Source organism: Anabrus simplex, chromosome 2, assembly GCF_040414725.1.
Source record: "Anabrus simplex isolate iqAnaSimp1 chromosome 2, ASM4041472v1, whole genome shotgun sequence".
Lineage (NCBI taxonomy): Eukaryota > Metazoa > Arthropoda > Insecta > Orthoptera > Tettigoniidae > Anabrus > Anabrus simplex.
Genome location: NC_090266.1, coordinates 480,297,545 through 480,314,997, shown reverse-complemented (window position 1 = coordinate 480,314,997; position 17,453 = coordinate 480,297,545). Strand labels below are relative to the sequence as shown.

General features: G+C 38.8%; 1 protein-coding gene across 3 annotated transcripts in view; it reads left to right on the top strand.

The window, feature by feature from the left end:
- LOC136864190 (protein SET) overlaps positions 1 to 17,453 on the top strand; it is a 267,970-nt gene that overhangs the window by 50,633 nt on the left and 199,884 nt on the right. For 2 of the 3 annotated variants that reach the window (XM_067140858.2, XM_067140859.2), the window contains exon 2: positions 17,333 to 17,427. In XM_067140858.2, the coding sequence (XP_066996959.1) occupies positions 17,333 to 17,427 (95 nt within the window). Of the gene's footprint in view, positions 1 to 17,314; positions 17,428 to 17,453 lie in introns of all 3 variants that reach the window. The other variant, XM_067140857.2, reaches the window with a different exon arrangement.

Below are 17,453 nucleotides of genomic sequence, written 5' to 3'. Positions count from 1 at the left end.
CAACTTACGGAGTGAGCGTAGCGCGGAGTAGATCAGCAGGAAAGGGGTAGGTGGAATGACGTAAGTGGTGAAGGGTGGGAGGGATGGGAAAGGTTCAAGGCGGGGTGGACGGGAGAGGAAGTGAAGGTGTTTGTACTGTCGGGGGACCCTTAATTGACTTAAAGAATTTTGAACGACCGATTTGTTTTTTCTGTAATAAGTAATGAAAAGGTCAAATAAAATATTGGGTTTCTCGGTTATTTCGTTAAGATTATAGTTGGCATTAAAGTATTGATCTAAATGAATGTAAAAGTTCTCTATTATATTGAGTAGAGGTCCTTTCTTAGCTATTTTGAGAATGTCCATGTCTGTTTCAATATTCGTGAATTTGTGGTTATAGTCGACCATATGTTGGCCGATAGCTGAAAATTTGTTGTATCTGACTGCATTGAAATGTTCTAAATATCTAATGTTGAAGCTCCGGCCGGTTTGCCCCACATAAGAAATATTAGAGCATGTATTACATTTAATCCTGTAGACGCCTGATTTTGTGTACCTATTTATTTTATTAACATGTGATGTGTTATGTAAGATTTGTGTGTTGTTGTTGGTTTTAAAGGCTATTTTCATACCTTTTTTCTTTAAAACATTGTTGATCTTGTGAATTCCATTGACGTACGTGAAGATGGAAAAAGAGTCATGTTTAGGTGGTTCTTTTTTAAGTGTGGTCTTGGGGCGAAATTTATGTTTGTTAATGATGTTTTCTATGAAATGGCTATTGAAGCCATTGAATGTGGCGATGTAGCGGATAGTATTCAATTCGGTATGAAGATCTTTTTTATTCATAGGAACGTTGAATGCTCTATGTACAAGACTGTTATATGTTGCTTTTTTGTGGGGGAGGGGGTGAGCTGAATCTTGTCGGATTGTGACGGCCGATTGGGTGGGCTTTCTGTAGATCTTGTAGGTTAAAGATTCCTGTTGTCTAGTGATCGTAATATCCAGAAAATTGATTTTTTGATCTACTTCTGACTCCAATGTGAATTTAATATGCGGATCGATGTTATTAAGTGTTAAGAGTGTGGTGTGAGCATCTTCCAAGTTCTCGTTGATAACTACTAGGACATCGTCGACGTACCTAGCCCAAAGGAGAATATTGTCGAATTTATTGTCGATTTTAGTATTCTCGAGAAAGTCCAGATAGATTTCTGCGAGAATGCCTGATGCAGGTGAACCCATTGCCAGACCGTTTTGTTGATAGATGGTACCATTAAACATAAAAAAGTTATTTACGACTTATTTCAACAATGTAATGAAATCTTGAATTTCCAATTTACTCAAATGACTGTTTTTGTATAAGTTACTTTTGATGATGGGAATTAATTTAGAAATTGGAATGCTTGGGTACATGTTTACGATATCAAAGGAGTGAAGTGAGTAATGAGGTTGCATGTTAAATTTATTAAGTTTGTCTATTAATTCAAAGGTATTTCTAACCAATTTGTTGGATGAAAAACGGTAATTTTTGCTTAGGAACTTTTGAATAAATTGTGCGGTTTTATATAAAGGGCTCGGTCTAAAATTGATGATTGGACGAATGGGAGCACCTGCCTTATGAATTTTTGGAAGAGCTCTAGCCGTAGGAAGCCCAGGGTTCATACTTATAAGCTGGCTTTTTTCATGTTCAGTGAGTAGGATGGAGGAGTTTTTTTTTTTTCTCCATACTATTTTTATCACTATGTCTTTTACTGTTGTAATTTGGCTAGGCTGATGATGGTCCACAGTGGACCGAAGCTAGTACCTTCTAATGTCATTGTAATGTTTTTGTAAAAACATCAAATGATTTTTTAGTATTGAGAAGGTGGAATATTAAAATTTTGAATGTACTTTAAGCACAGACATTTTTATATGCTACATTCCTGTTGTAGATTATCATGACTAAATCCAATAAGAAACAGTCCCTCCAGACATTTAAAGAATCATATTCTGTTGATCTTCTGTGTATACTAAAATCAGGAAAGGGAAAAATTTGCCTTTTGCACGTGAGTGTGATATTAATATTGCACATGGTGGAAAAAATGATTTAAGTGATGAGTTAGTTATTGGCATTCAGATTTTGAACCTAGTGAATGATCTCCAGGATACAGATAAATCCATTTTCTTTCCATCGGTGAGAAACTACTTTTGTACTGCCTGTGACTACATCATCAACTAGTTACCACAGATGCACAGTTGTCTCTCATTCGTTTTTTCTTGGAAAAGTTTGCTTGTCATGTTATGCAAAGAAGAGAATGAAACTACAGATGTGTTGAATGAGCTTCAGAGGCAGTTCACAGCTCTTCAGGTAGACGACACTTCGGCTGCAAATCAACATGCTGCAAGTTATTCCAGTTGGGCACAAATATCAAGAATTTGTGGTGCTGATGGACTTCCTACGTATAACCGAATTTATAGTCTAATACTCTGTATTCTCACCATACCCCATAGCAATGCAGAATGTGAACGTGTTTTCAGCCTTGTGAAGAAAAATAGAACAGAATTCAAATCAAGCATGTCCAATAAATCTCTGGAGTCTATTTCTATTTTGAAGACCAGGAGATCTGGTTCCTGTTACGACAAAATATTTTCTCACGACCTTTTGCAGGAAGCTAAAAATGTCACAACTATAACTTTAAAGTCGAACTAACATGTGATTTGCAGTGTGTGTTATATTATTTCTTGCCTGTGTTCCATTAAACAAGTTTTATTGTGTAAACCCTTTTTCAGTTATCACATAGCTACTTAATTTATCAAGGAAGTCCTGTCATGTATGCTCCAAACTAATATTCACCATGCCTGCTGCTCTTTAACATATATTTCTTCTTGCTTATTTTCATCTACAAATCATTGGCCTATGATGAAAGTAGATATGGTTTCATTGAAGTATCCTGTTTAAAGGATGAATTATTGTATTTTGTGGCCCAGAAGTATTATTACTTTCGTCAAGCCGGTGTATCTCACTTAGTTTATAAAAGGAGTATATTTATTACAAATTCAAATTATTCAATACAATTAGTACCACGTTATGTGGTTAAATAAACATAGAAATTCTAAATTTTATGGGGACATGTTTTGCCCTTCTTTTATTGGGCATCATCAGCCTTATTAATTTCATCGTAAAACAGGCATTGTTTAGAGGACATTGGCATTTATAATTTGCAAAAATTGAACTGTGATTTTGTTTTGCTTTATGTCGCACCGACTCATATATATTTTATGGCGACGATTGTATGGGAAAAGCCTAGGAATTGGAATGAAGTTGCCTTGGCTGTAATTAAGGTACAGCCCCGGCGTTTGCCTGGTGTGAAGATGGGAAACCACGGAAAACCATCTTCAGGGCTGCCGACAGTGGGGCTCGAACCCACTATCTTCCGATTACTGGATACTGGCCGCACTTAAGCGACTACAGCTATCAAGCTCAGTCTTATGGTAATAACACTAAGGAATAGTAGTTATAAAATTTGATTTTGGGGTATGACATATACAACACATGTTAAAATCATTGTAAACAAATTTAAAATCTTGTCCAAAAGAAAATTTATGTCATATAAAATTCTAAAATCGGCACATGTCTGGTACTGAAGTGGATCCTCTTCGTAAGAAAATTCAGTATTTACTTGCTTGGGGCAGTTGTCAACACAAGTTCTCAATAGACTAAAATGGTTGAATCATTGAGGGTGAATTTTGTTTATTTTTTGCGTTCCGTGATGGTTTGTAAAGCTGGGGTATGACGAAAATTGTTAGATTTTTTGTCGTGCGTGAGTTTTACTGATAGCACTTTTCAAAAGTTGGCAGGTGTGTGCATGCAAATTTTCAGGAAGGAATCTTTACTGCTTGGTATAGTATGATCTTTTAAATAATGCTGTGCAGGTGACTACCGTTGTGCAGGATTTAAATGTGTTTTCTCATTGAACTGCTACGGTATTTAAATAGGATGCAAATGGTTTAAGGTAGCAGTTTGGTGTGGTATTAATTCTAAAACTTTTGTAGCAGCAATTTTTTTTTTTTTTTTTTCCAACAATGCCATTAATTCTAATTTATTTAAGCACATCACCACTTTTATTTGAATGTATACAGTGTATGATGTTTCCATAAACAGAATAATTACTGCATGTTTATGGCTGGCTCGCTCTCCTGGTTTAACGCCTTGCGATTTCTATTTATGGGATAGTGTATAGAAATAACTCCCTCATCGTAGCAGAATTGAAAAGTGCAATTCGCACCAAAATTTTGAAGACTCATGAGGCTCAGTTGTAGAGTGTGAACTGGGATATCAAATGTTACAATGCTTGTCTGGAGGATGTGGGAGAGCATTTTCAGCACTTAATGTAATGGAGTAAGTTGTATTGTTTTTCTGTCTGTTTTGTAACCTGATCGTCCCATTCATGGTAGTTGATGGGTTTTCTACGGGTGTAGAGGAATAGCGCGATTGTCGCCTTGCTCTCGTTTACCAAAACTTGGCCTGCAGGAAGGACGGCCATCCTTCTGAGGTTTGCTTCGTATTATTACATTGCACTTCATTTTTTAATACATCCAGGCCTATCGCATTCTCTTGGTAGCCATAAGTGTGCTGAAAATATTACATTCAGTAAATTATGAGCAGAAGGGTGTGGAAGTATGAATGAGTAACACATTGTCTGCTCTTTCTCTGTACTGTTTTCTCTTCTTTCCTCCATGTTCAATGTTTGCAATATCGTTGACACCATTATGTTTGGTAAATGTCACAGGTAATAAACATCATTGTCCTGCTGCTCCATCACCAAATGGTTAGCATGCTGGCCTTTTGTCACAGGGGTCCCGGGTTTGATTCATGACAGGGTCGGAAATTTTAACCATGATTTTTTTAATTTTGCTGGCATGGGCGCTGGGTGTATGTGGCATCTTCATCATTTCATTATTACGATGCGCAGGTCGCCTACGGGGGTCAAATTAAAAGACCCGCACCTGGCGACCCAAACATGTCCTCGGACACTCCCGGCACTAAAAGCCATACGCCATTTCATTTACCTGCTGCATAGCTCAGTGGCCAGCATTTCATCATTTGGTTTTAGGGGTTCCAGATTCTATTCCTGGCTGGGTCAAGGAATTTCAGTCTTAATAGTTTAATTTCCTTCAGCCATGCTTACACTTTATGCATCACTATCCTCTGCTACAGTAACATAGTATTTCATACACAGCAGACTCCACCCACTCATCAGAGTTTGCCTTATAAAGGCTCACCAGGGTTTCAGAAGCCACACAAAATTTTGTCATGATAGTCTGTTACTGGTGAGGCATCCCCGTTCAGCATAGTGTGACACTGGAACTGACTACACTGGATTGGCAGGGGGAGAGGTGATACTCCCACGTGACGAGTTTCAGGTGGTGGATTGGGGGAAATCCTAACTGGCTTTCCAGCGGACTTAGGCAAAATAAAAAAGCTCTCACAGACCAAACACACAGTCTCCTATGGGTGGGGTACGCAGACGAAAAATACACCCACGGTATCCCCTGCCTGTCTTAATAGGCGAGTAAAAGGGGCAACCAAGGGTTGATCTAATTAGGACCTTGAGACTCCTTGTAATTAGTACCACCACACGGGGAACACCATGAGTCGCCTTTACTTGCGAGTAGTACCTCTATGTAGTACAGAATTGTTTAAAATAGTTATATTTGAATCAGCCTTGTCAATACACTTATTAATGAAAGAAAATTATTTATTCAACCAAACATGTTTCAGGAATTCCACCATTCCCTTCTTCAGTGGTCAGATCAAAGATTAAAACATAACACAATCTTTTGTTTTTACAATTTCAAAGAAGTATTGTATCCTAATACACCATATCAATGAGTAATGAAAACCTATGAGATATAAAAATGAACAATACATAAAATTTTGTTGAAATGAATGAAAATACTATATAAATTTAACATCTTCACAAGTTTTTCTTCTTTTTTCCTTCATTTTGTTCCTTATATGATTATATACTAGTCTATACAGTGGGTTATCTACTGCATTTCTCTCATTTAAACTTGATTCAAAATTATTTTTTTGTGTAAGACAAATTTCTAAACTTTCTTAAACAGTCATTAATTTTCCGTTTTTGGCCGAATGTAATAATTTCATGTCATTAGAAATGTCTGTGAATTTGTGATTCTTTTCAACCATATGTTCTCCCATTGCCGAATCTCGTTTTTTTGACTGCATTAACATGTTCTTTGTACCCTATAGCCAAACTTCTTCCAGGCTATCCTATGTATCGTTGTTTACATGTTTGGCATGTTAATTTGTAAATTCCTGATTTGTTAAATATACATTTATTCTCTATCTTATCTGAATCGAAAATTATCTTATTAGTATTGTTTTCCGTTTTGTATGTGACTGATGTTCTTTTTTCTGAACATTTTAGCCAGTTGATAAGAGTGCTTATTTCAAAAAGTTGGAACTGCAGCTTTCTTTTTCTCTTTTTGCTCTTTAATCAAAGTTGTTTTTGGTTCATTTTTCACTTTATCATTCTGTTAATAAGTCTTTTGGTTTATCCGTTGCTACGAGCGATTTGATGGATTATATTTATCTCTCTATTGTAATTGTTCTTGGACAAAGGTATGAACACACCGTAAACCTTCTCATCCCCCCGCGTTGTAAGTTTCCTTTGTAGCCATCCCTGTTGAGCATAATACTTCCTTCACTGTTTACCCTCTAACTTAACGCCTTTGCCTGTCCCTTCACGTTTGAATAATCATGATTTCCTCTTATCCACGTAAAGCTGGGTTGGGAGAAATGTTCCAGTTTCTCTATTTTTCCACCATTCCAGAATTATCTCTGTAATAGTGTGCAGGTACGGAACCAAAAGGAAGTCCCATAAGATTAGGGAAAGGGTTTAAGAATCCCCTTATTCAGTAAGGTGATTAGGATATGTAAAATCTAAAAGTGAATCACCCTTATTTCATATGTGGTCAAAGTATTAGGGAGGATATCCAAAGGAGGATAGGAGATGAAATTAGAAATAATATGGAGCAATTAATATGGCTCATCATTAGACATGATCAACAGTGTACCAAGTCAGTTGGTTTTGGATGCATTAAGAAAATGAAAAAAAGAAAAGTAAGAAGGGTCAAAATAGTTCTGATGTCGAAGTAGGACTTAATTTGGGAAGCATGTTATGGATAAAATCCAGACGTACAATGTGCGAGAAAACTATTTTATAAACAAAAGATGTGTTGCTAGTGAAGGTACTGCGAATATAGAAACTATAGGTCTGCGTTGACTAGTTCCAGCTGCCTGCTTCCCAGGTGCTTTAATGTAAATAAGACACGCTGCTTTTGCTGAGGAGCTGTCTGCTTGACCTTTCTTCTTTCTTTGCATCAGTTCCTGAAATCAAGCTTCAGTGTACTAAATCCAGCTATAGTGTGAAACCATTTCATGATGGTGTTTCTGAGCTTGTATATTCTGTTGTGAAGAGATCAGACCTGGACATTAGGGTGTACAGTGTCCAATGCCATGGTACTGGAATTGTCCTGTTCACCTTAAGCATCTTGAGACTGACGCCACGGACATGTAGTTGGAATTAACAAGCAGTGGCGCGAACTTTCTTGTGGGATCAGTTTATAGAGGCCCGAATACAGAGCAGCTTAATGATAAACTGTTACAGTCTCATAGTAGTGTGCAGTACATCCAGCACCAATACAAAACTATTTATGTAACATGCGACTTCAGTGTAGATATAGACTGCCAATGTTCAGCCCCTTTTCCACAAAATCCTCTTTCAAACAACTTCCTTACCATATTTTATGTAGACCTATTCCTCACCATTCAGCCACACTCAGCGCAGAAAACCAAAGTTACCCTGGGTTTTAATATTATTATTTTGTCAATTTTGAATTACCCGAGAATATTGAACAGATTGATTATAAATTATCTGACCATCATTCGGGTATTGTAGCCACAATTCATCTCAGGAAGTCGCATACCAAGAGTATGGTAAGGACAGTCTACAATTCAACACCTTTCCACTCTAAACTCAGTGAATGCAAGAGGCATGGACTTACTATGGAAGGAGTGGCGTGTCACCTTCTTACGATGTGTACACCAGGTCAACTGAAAGTAACCATTTCCCTTAAGGGAAATTCTCCATGGATCACCAAACTGAAAGTAACCATTTCCCTTACAAGAAATTCTCCATGAATGACCAGAAACATCGATCACTAGAAGTACAACGCCATTTTGCCACAGGCTCGGGCAACACAACCTCGACGGATGTTATTGCTGTGTGCAGATACTGTGGCACCCTCCCTGTGTGCACTATGAAACTACTTTCTTCATTAGAGGAGCCATGCTGTGTGAGTGGAAAAGAGCTAATGTGCTGGAATGCAAAAAGGATCATTAGTTAAGGGTTGAAAATTCCAGCCCAGTAACATCCATTTTTTTTTTTTAATGGAACAACTTGGTTAACCCCCAGTCAGCATGGTTTTCTTGCGGTTTTTCGTGTAGCGCTGGGATAATGGAATAAATTCCATCCGATTCTTTCAATTATCGAACAAAATAGAATGAGTTTCAAATATCCACTTTTATCTCATGGATATTGCGTACATTGTAAATAAAGTTTTCACTTTAAGTGTTTCAGATGGATAATCGATTGAAATATGCGTATAGATAAACTCTTACAAAAAATAGAAATATGCTTCCTTTTTCCTCAAAGGAATCTCCAAATGTTGAAACTAAACGAATTAATGGACAATATATATCTTATCTGTGTAGTAAAGTTCTTCTGATCACTTACTGGAAGTATGCTCCACTACTACAAATTGAGAATTTCTTTTAACTAGTGCTTGGCAATATACCTACTTCAATTTTATGGCCAAGGAAAAATATAAATTATATTAGCTTTAAGATCACAGCAAAATATTTTAATGATAATAATAATACAGCTGTCTCTTTTATTCATCAACCATTATTTTATTGTGTGGTTTGACACGGTAGAATAACATCCACGGTATCCCCTGCCTGTCGTAAGAGGTGACTAAAAGGGTACCCAGGGATTCCTAAGTATTTTAGTTATTTATATATACACTAGGTAAACAACTGATAAGCAATCTGCATCCTGGCCGGCTGCCCTAAATACATACCGGTAATGATTGAGTGAGCATGGATTGGTGCCACACGTCCCTTAGCTGATTCCAGGCATTGCTTCCAATTGGGCTAGGCAGACACCTTCCATTTTTTTCCCCATCTGATCAGTATTAATAGAGGATGGTTGCGCAGTTGTGCTTCCTCTTAACGTATATCAGACAAGCGGTCAAATTATTATCAACCAGAGAATTACCCCTCGAAAAGGATGAGCGGTTGAAATTTCAGCCATAGCCAAACCCTGCCGGAAGGACATGCGGTCAATATATCAACCACGTGATTTATCCTGGTTTTTGATGTGAATTCTGGCATATGAAGATAATCTATTTGTTTTGTTACTAATATGAGTCACTACAGTGCACAATGCCGTGAATTATGGCTTTTGTAAAAGCGCAGAATTATTAGGCAGCTGCTTTTCTTGCTACAAACAAAGCAATTGGTTCCTTAAAAGTAGTGAACATGGCTGGTCGTGCTAGAGTATTCCGTTCCGTTAGTCGGGATAAAGTGCGGGAAATTTTGATGGATCAGATTCCGATGAAGATGGATTAACTGTATCTGAATCAGAAGAACCTGGGAACATTACTTAAATACTCGTAGAAATTAGAGATTCTGAAAGAACTTCGAATATGGGCTGGATTATTCCATACAAAATGGGGAATGCAATGATAGTAAAGCCACGCTGAGGTGAAGACTCTACAAGGAAGTTGCGAGTTATTTTGTTCTTATCGCTTTATATCACATTACATTTCTTGAGGCACAAAAACAACATTCAAATAAATGAATGAATGAATGAATGATGTCATAAAGGTGAAAACATGGACCATATAAGTAAGACGGAGTAGTTCATACTGTCGCTAGGAAAGAAAACTCAGGCTGGCATAGACTCGGTCTGCCATGGAACGCGCACTCATGCACCCCTATCCGATACAGGTTAAAACACTAATCAACATGACCTCATTTCCCCCTCATTGTTTTCAACCTTTATTCATTTGTATTGACCATTTATGTATTTTCTTGGCTGGGGAAGGAATCACTTATCACAATATGTTATAATCACTGCTACCCACTCAAGCAATCTGGGATCTTTTTAGTCATTTTGTCACGGAATTTCGAAGATAGAGGCTAGCGATTTTGCCAGTTACAGAATTCTGGCAAAAATTAATTTATGGCTTGATAAACTGGGTGAGTCTGTCAACATTAGCATTGCAGTTCGCGTAATCGTTTAGGCACATGATGCAGTATATTAACCTGTGTTCCAAGTAGTGGCATCTGAGTGCATGACTATTCACGTGTGAAGCATGAATTCGTATTATTTTCGGAAGGCTTACCAGGGACAGTGGTCCATGGTGTGGGTTACTGTAGTCGCGTCCTAGTAAGTGGTCCTGAGAGTCATGATACCAGTTGTTATGGAATGCGAGTGGGCATCTCGGACATATTCTGAGTAATGGCCCTCTTTGTGCTCGGACGGCTAGGACTATACAATCCACCAGTGGTCCCTAACCCGTTAAAGGAGAGATCCTCACTTGGACTATGTGCAAGTAGGGTGGCATCTTGCTTCATTAATTTACCGAGCTCAGAAATTTTAAGCAAGCCTTGGAGCTATGGGAGTAGCGGAGTCCCACTCTCATTGGACAGCTGAGGGACTCCTTGGAAACAACTTGGCGAACTAAATGGAATTCGATGGGGAGCTATCAATATAGATGGGGCTTATGCAAGAAAGAAAGTAGAACAGACATGCCCAGCCCTGATACGCAGTACATCTCTGAGCACCTAACACCGGCAACCAAGCGACTAGCTCCAACATTGCTAGCCACATCGCCGCCAACTACTAGACCTTCGGTACATTAGTACTCCAGTCTACCAGCCAGCCACGAGCCCCTAGCTCGCCAAATACAGACCACCAGCCTCACAGCCTGTTCAAACCACCAATCAACACCTGCCAGCCAAGAAAGACAACCAAGAATTGACTGCTACCTACAGTCATTGCAGGCCCCCAGCAAATTTGTCAGAGCCCTCATTGTGGTCACTGGTTCGAAGCTTGTCCTGTTGCAACAGAGAAAACTACAACTGCTTCGACTGTGCCCACTGAGCGAGCACCCACCAGCGCGCCAGTTCTCTTACTGAGTTGGACAGTTCCGGTGTTTTTATAAAACACCCAAGAACCCCATCCACACCGTCGGGACCACCCTGGTAGACTGAGTAGCCAGGACACCCACATTCCTGTTTCAAACATGTCCTCAAACTATCGAGACCCCAATTCCTTCTTTCACCAACCCCTAGAAATCCTCGCAAACGCTCCCGAAACCAAGCACTATCCTTTCATTATTCCCTTGCAAATGGAACCCTTACCTGAACCCCCACCAAAGACTAGTAGCACGAAACAACCACTGCAGAGGCACACTGGCAGTCATCAACCCAGTCAGACATCATATCCAACTCCTGCAAGAACTGCATAACGGATATATCATCATCTTCCCACTAAATTCAGAAGAACGTTACGATGAAATCAATTAACAGCTTGCAGATAGCAATATCCCTTATAAAGTTTGCGCAGACGACACAGAAAACATCGAAACTGAACATGCAGCCACCCAAACCTCACCTGACATAAAACACAGAGCAGTACAAACCAATCCCACACCTCGTACATTCACTAAATTCGCGCGAGGGCGCGAGCCACATCGTATACTAAAAATGCTGTGCTGGTCATGTCCCTGAATGACATTTTAGTTCCCTCGTCACACTAGTAAATACTAAAACACAATTCACCAATTAACGCAAACTTAAAACATTTACAGCCACACCTACACCACAGTTAAGCAACATTAGCATGGTCACCCACTGGATGGGTGACCTACACTCACACATTCTAAACCAGTACTACACACTGCTACCTTTACTGGACAACAAATCAACTGCTTAAACACGCAACTGCCGACTAGCCTTATAGACCGACAGAGGAGCTCTGATGAGAGCACCGGTATCGGTATGTCACATACCACCTGTCTCCAAGATACGGCTGGACCATACAGAACCTACAGGAAGAAAGTAGAACTGGCTGAGTCAGCAAATGGGATACATCTGAATGGGCTTAGGACTAAGTTATATTCTGGTAAGGGGAGATAATGAAGAAGGGATAGGAGATTATAAAGTGTACTTGACAGGTGTAAGAAAGGGAAGGGCAGAGTATGGGGTAGGGCTGTTTATCAGGAATACCATTGCATGCAACATAGTTTCTGTTCAGGCATATAAACGAACGAATGATGTGGGTAGATTTGGCAATTGGGGGAAATAGGACAAGAATTGCTCAGTGTATTCACCATGTGAGGGTGCAGATGAGGATGAAGTTGACAAGTTTTATGAAGCATTGAGCGACATCGTGGTCAGGGTCAACAGCAAGGATAGAATAGTGCTAATGGGTGATTTTAATGCGAGAGTTGGGAATAGAACTGAAGGATACTAAAGGGTGATTGGTAAATGTGGGGAAGATATGGAAGCTAATGGGAATGGGAAGCGTTTGCCGGACTTCTGTGCTAGTATGGGTTTAGCAGTTACGAATACATTCTTCAAGCATAATGCTATTCACCACTACACATGGGAGGCTAGGGGTACCAGATCCATAATAGACTATATCTTAACCAAATTTGAATTCAGGAAGTCTGTTAGGAATGTACTAGTTCTCCGGGGATTTTTCGATGATAAGATCACTATCTGACCTGTAGTGAACTAAATATTTCTAGGCCTAGGATAGAGAAAGTGAAATCTGTCTGCAAACGAATAAGGGTAGAAAATCTCCAGGGCGAGGAAATTAGAAGTACATGGATATGATTAGTGAAAAGATTCGAACAGTGAACAGTAAGCAGGTTCAGGATATAGAAAGAGAATGGGTGGGATACTGTAGTAGAAACAGCAAGGGAATGCCTAGGAACATCTACGTCTAAAGATGAGACAAGGCAAACATCTTGGTGGAATGATGAAGTGAGAGCAGCTGCAAACTTAAAAAGAAGGCTTATCAGAAATGGCTCCTTACAAGGGCCAATGCAGGCAGGGAATTGTTTGTAGATGAAAGAAGCCAAACGAAACAAAAGTTGTTAAATCCTAAAAGAAGTCGTGGGAAGATTTTGGTAATAACCTGGTAAGGCTAAGTCAAGCAGCAGGGAAACCTTTCTGGACAGTAATAAAGAATCTTAGGAAGGGAGGGAAAAAGGAAACGAACATTGTTTTGGGTAATTCAGGTGAACTCGTAATAGATTCTGGGCAATTACTGTCGAGGTGGAGGGAATAATTTGAACTTCTTCTCAACGTAAGTTCTCAACGTAAGTTCTCAACGTAAGTTCTCAACGTAAAAGGAAATCGTCCTGGTGGTGTTGTGAACGGCCAAGCTCATGGGGAGGAATGTAGTAAGCAGTCTGGGCTATGCTGACGACTTGGTCGTAATGGCAGATTGTGCCGAATGCCTGCAGTCTTATATCTTGCAACTTGAAAATGGTTGCAGTGATTATGTTATGAAAATTAGCTTTTCGAAGACTACATTGATGTCAGTAGGTAAGAAGTTCAACAGAATTGAATGTCAGATTGGTGATACAAACCTGGAACAGGAAGATAATTTCAAGTATTTTGGTTGTGTTCTCCCAGAACGGTAATATAGTGAGATTGAATTAAGGTGTAGTAAAGCTAATCCAGTGAGCTCGCAGTTGTGATCAATAGTATTCTGTACGAAGGAAGTCGGCTCCCGGACGAAACTATCTTCACCTCTGTTAGTTTTTAGGCCAAGTTTGCTTTACGGGAGCAAAAGCTGTGTGGACTCAGGATATCTTAGAAGTAACAGACATGAAAGTTGCGAGAATAATTGCTGGTATAAACAGGTGGTAACAATGGTAGGAGGTTCTCGGAATGAGGAGATAAAGGCTAAGTTATTAATTAACCAGATGGATGAAGCTGTACGCATAAACTGGCTTCGGTGGTGGGGTCATGTGCGGCGAATGGAGGAGGATAGGTTACCTAGGAGATTACTGGACTCTTCTGGAGGGTAAGAGAAGTAGAGGGAGGACCAAGGCAAAGGTTAGACTCAGTTTCTAATGATTTAAAGATAAGAGGTATGGAACCAAATGTGACCACAACACTAGTTACAAATAGAGGATGTGGCGAAGTTCAGTAAATTCAGAGGCTGGCAGACTGAATGCTGAAAGACATAATGGTCTATAATGATAATGTGTGTATGTTATACCAGAGACATTGTCCCTCCTGCAGGCTTTCTGTAAGTGAATGGAGATAGGTAATTTTAATTTCCTGTAGTGATATTGATGAGTTGATGGCAACATTTGGATCACTTTTCATTTGACTATTTTGAAGACATTTGCTATTAGATTGTGTCATTCATTTGAATAATCAATTGAATAAGCAATTATTTTGTATTCAATAATCCCATTATTAGTTTCTTGCGCAGTGTAATTGACATAGGTTATTGATGACTGGCAGTTTAATTTGGATCTCCCCGACGTAATACAAATCGACCGTATCACACTACATTTTTCCAAAACCTGCGAGCATGTGTCAAATCAATGTCTTGTGTTGAAACTTCAGCAGCTGAGCACAGAAGGCAATTTATTGTCATGGGTGAGATGCTTTCAGTACCATCTGATCCGGAGTGTGGCATACAGAAGCGCTTGATCACCAGCAGTTACACTAACATCTAGAATAATACAATGTTCTCTGTTTTGGACCTATCCTCTTCATTGTCCGTGTGCTTGATCACCCAGGTTCTCTCTCATCAATGGTCCTATATGCTAATGACACTGTGCTCTACAGGTGTATAAGAAATAAGGAAAGTGCCCTTGCTCTACTATCTTATATGGTGGATCTGTCAATGTGGTGCCGCGTAAGTAGCTTTAAACAAGCGTCATAATCATCAGTTCAGGGATGCGATGGATTTATCCTTTCTCCCCCTTTCGACCATACATCTCCCTTTCAAAAGGGTTTGTAATGGCACTCCACAAAGCTACGAAATTTGCTGTCGGGAAATCAAGAAAAGCTCCAGAAGTATCTAAAAAGAAAAATAGCATTTAATGGAATGATGCATGTGTCCGTGAGTGGTAGAATGAAAGGAAGCCCTGGTATGTGAAAAAAGAAATCAGTGAATGACAGGCGGGATAAGTGAAAGGAACTGTGTGAGCACAGGCATGATAGATGGAATGGATGATCAGCTAGCCGTCAAGAGAGAATGAATGAGCAGTAAGGAATGAGGTATACGTGTATATATTGGACAGTAGTATTTAAGTATTTTGTTTACCATGTAAGTATTGTGAATACCTCATCTTAAGATAGGTCTAGGGAATATTTTACATGTGCATGGGACTCACCTTCTATCCCTAGACCTTCCATTTTTCAGCTCAGATTTGTGGTGAGTAATTAATACTAATACTTGTGTCCTGTAATAACACAGATCATTGAGGCTGCATATCGTCGGAGAAGTGCCGTGAATATTCCAGAAAATACTTGAATCAATATGTCAATTTGAATTGTGCTGCCAGGTTGGAGGGAGACATTTCATACATCTGCTCTGAAGTAGTGTACGTTTATCCCCTTTCATTGTCTGCAACTAAAATGTAAACAAAAAGCAAATTGTGTGGCAGGTTTACATTCAAGCGCTGGGAGGTTGCCAGCGAGTCATATCTTTAAGCACGTATGGCACCAAAACTAATCACCGCAGATCTATGTTCACAGTACTTATATTTGTACCCTAGAACACACTTTTAATGTACTGATTTTTTTTTTTTCACACTCCGTCCATATAGAACAGAAGATGTGAAGAAACACAGCAAATGGTCTGTTTGCCAATGGTTATAGTGATATGGGGAGAAAACAAAATGGAAGTACAAGAACAAGTTAATGTATGGGGTCAGGTACTAGAAGGGTTTAGAATAAGCATAAAGAAGAGTAGAACAGTGATGGTTACTGGAGATAGGAATGGACAGGATAGCAGTTAGTGGAAAACCAAAAGAAGTTGTGGAAAGCGTAATCGAACTAGATGGGGAGATAACTTAGGGGACGAAAGTGAGTGCAACAAGCAAGTGACTTACCAGAGTTTGAGGAATATACTGTGGAACAAAGGAAATGCAAAGAAGTTTTGTATTTCACCTGTTATGTACCAATACATACAGAACAGGTACGGCATATGAAGAAATTAGAAAGAGAATTGAGTTTCAGAACTACAGGACAGAACTTTTCATTTATATGGGTGTATTTAATTTTCATCTATTTTTGCCTACACCGTAACAGTTCTTTAATGTGCTTTGTATATTACTCCCATACCCTGCTCCACTAATATATCTTTGCTCCCTAATAAGGTTCTGCATATGGTGATATTGAATGCTTGCCCCCTATTTTAAATGGACTAACGGTTAGGAATTTTATCAACAATTTGGCATTAATAAATGCAGTTTCATTGGCATTGACAATATTTGGTGTGTACGAATTAATTTGTATAAGCTACAGTTTTTCGCAACCTATCTGCATCGCCAGTGTTTGTGGATTCTGCTTTTCAGCACACTGCTTGCTGTGTGATATAATGGTGTTCCTTAAAACACTGAATACAAAAGAATTACAATTTTACTCGAACTAAGCAAATAGAAGCACACTGTAGATGTATTGAAGTGAGTGAAAGTACGTAAAGCTACCTCAGCATGTTCCGGAAGACGCATTCTATCATGACGCAGATACATTTTGAATTTAAATTTCTCTAATGTATATTTGACTTTTTTAAAAAAATGTAAAGGTAGTTTGAATTAAAAGTCTTAATTTTCGTAATGGGACCAACATTGTTCTTCGAATTACGAATTATCCATATTTCGAGTTAAACAATTTAAATAACATGCAAAACCCTACTTCATTTTTCTGGGAACGAGAGCTTCAAATTAGGTGGGATTTTGAGTTAACCGATTTTGGATTATTGAGGTTCTACTGTAATATGACTATAGCTACTGTCATGTAAGCCTGATAGTCTTTAAATTTGGTGAAGTTGTAATTGATATTTTGATGGCTTAATGATTGCAGTATGTGAATCGGCAAAGTTTATGTATTATTCCTTCAATATATCTGTAAATTGGTTTCATTTTTGAGAAGGTTACTTGTTGAAATACTCAGTATCTTAAAAATATTTTATGAAAAGATATTTCTTTAACTTCCTGACAGTTTGTAAATCATCCGCAGATTTCCGCAATTTTGGAAGAAGATGAGGAAGATTGCTTGCATTACCTTAGCATGCTAGAAGTTGAAGAATTTGAAGATATTAAGAGTGGCTACAGGTAAGCAGTGGTCAAAATACAGCCTT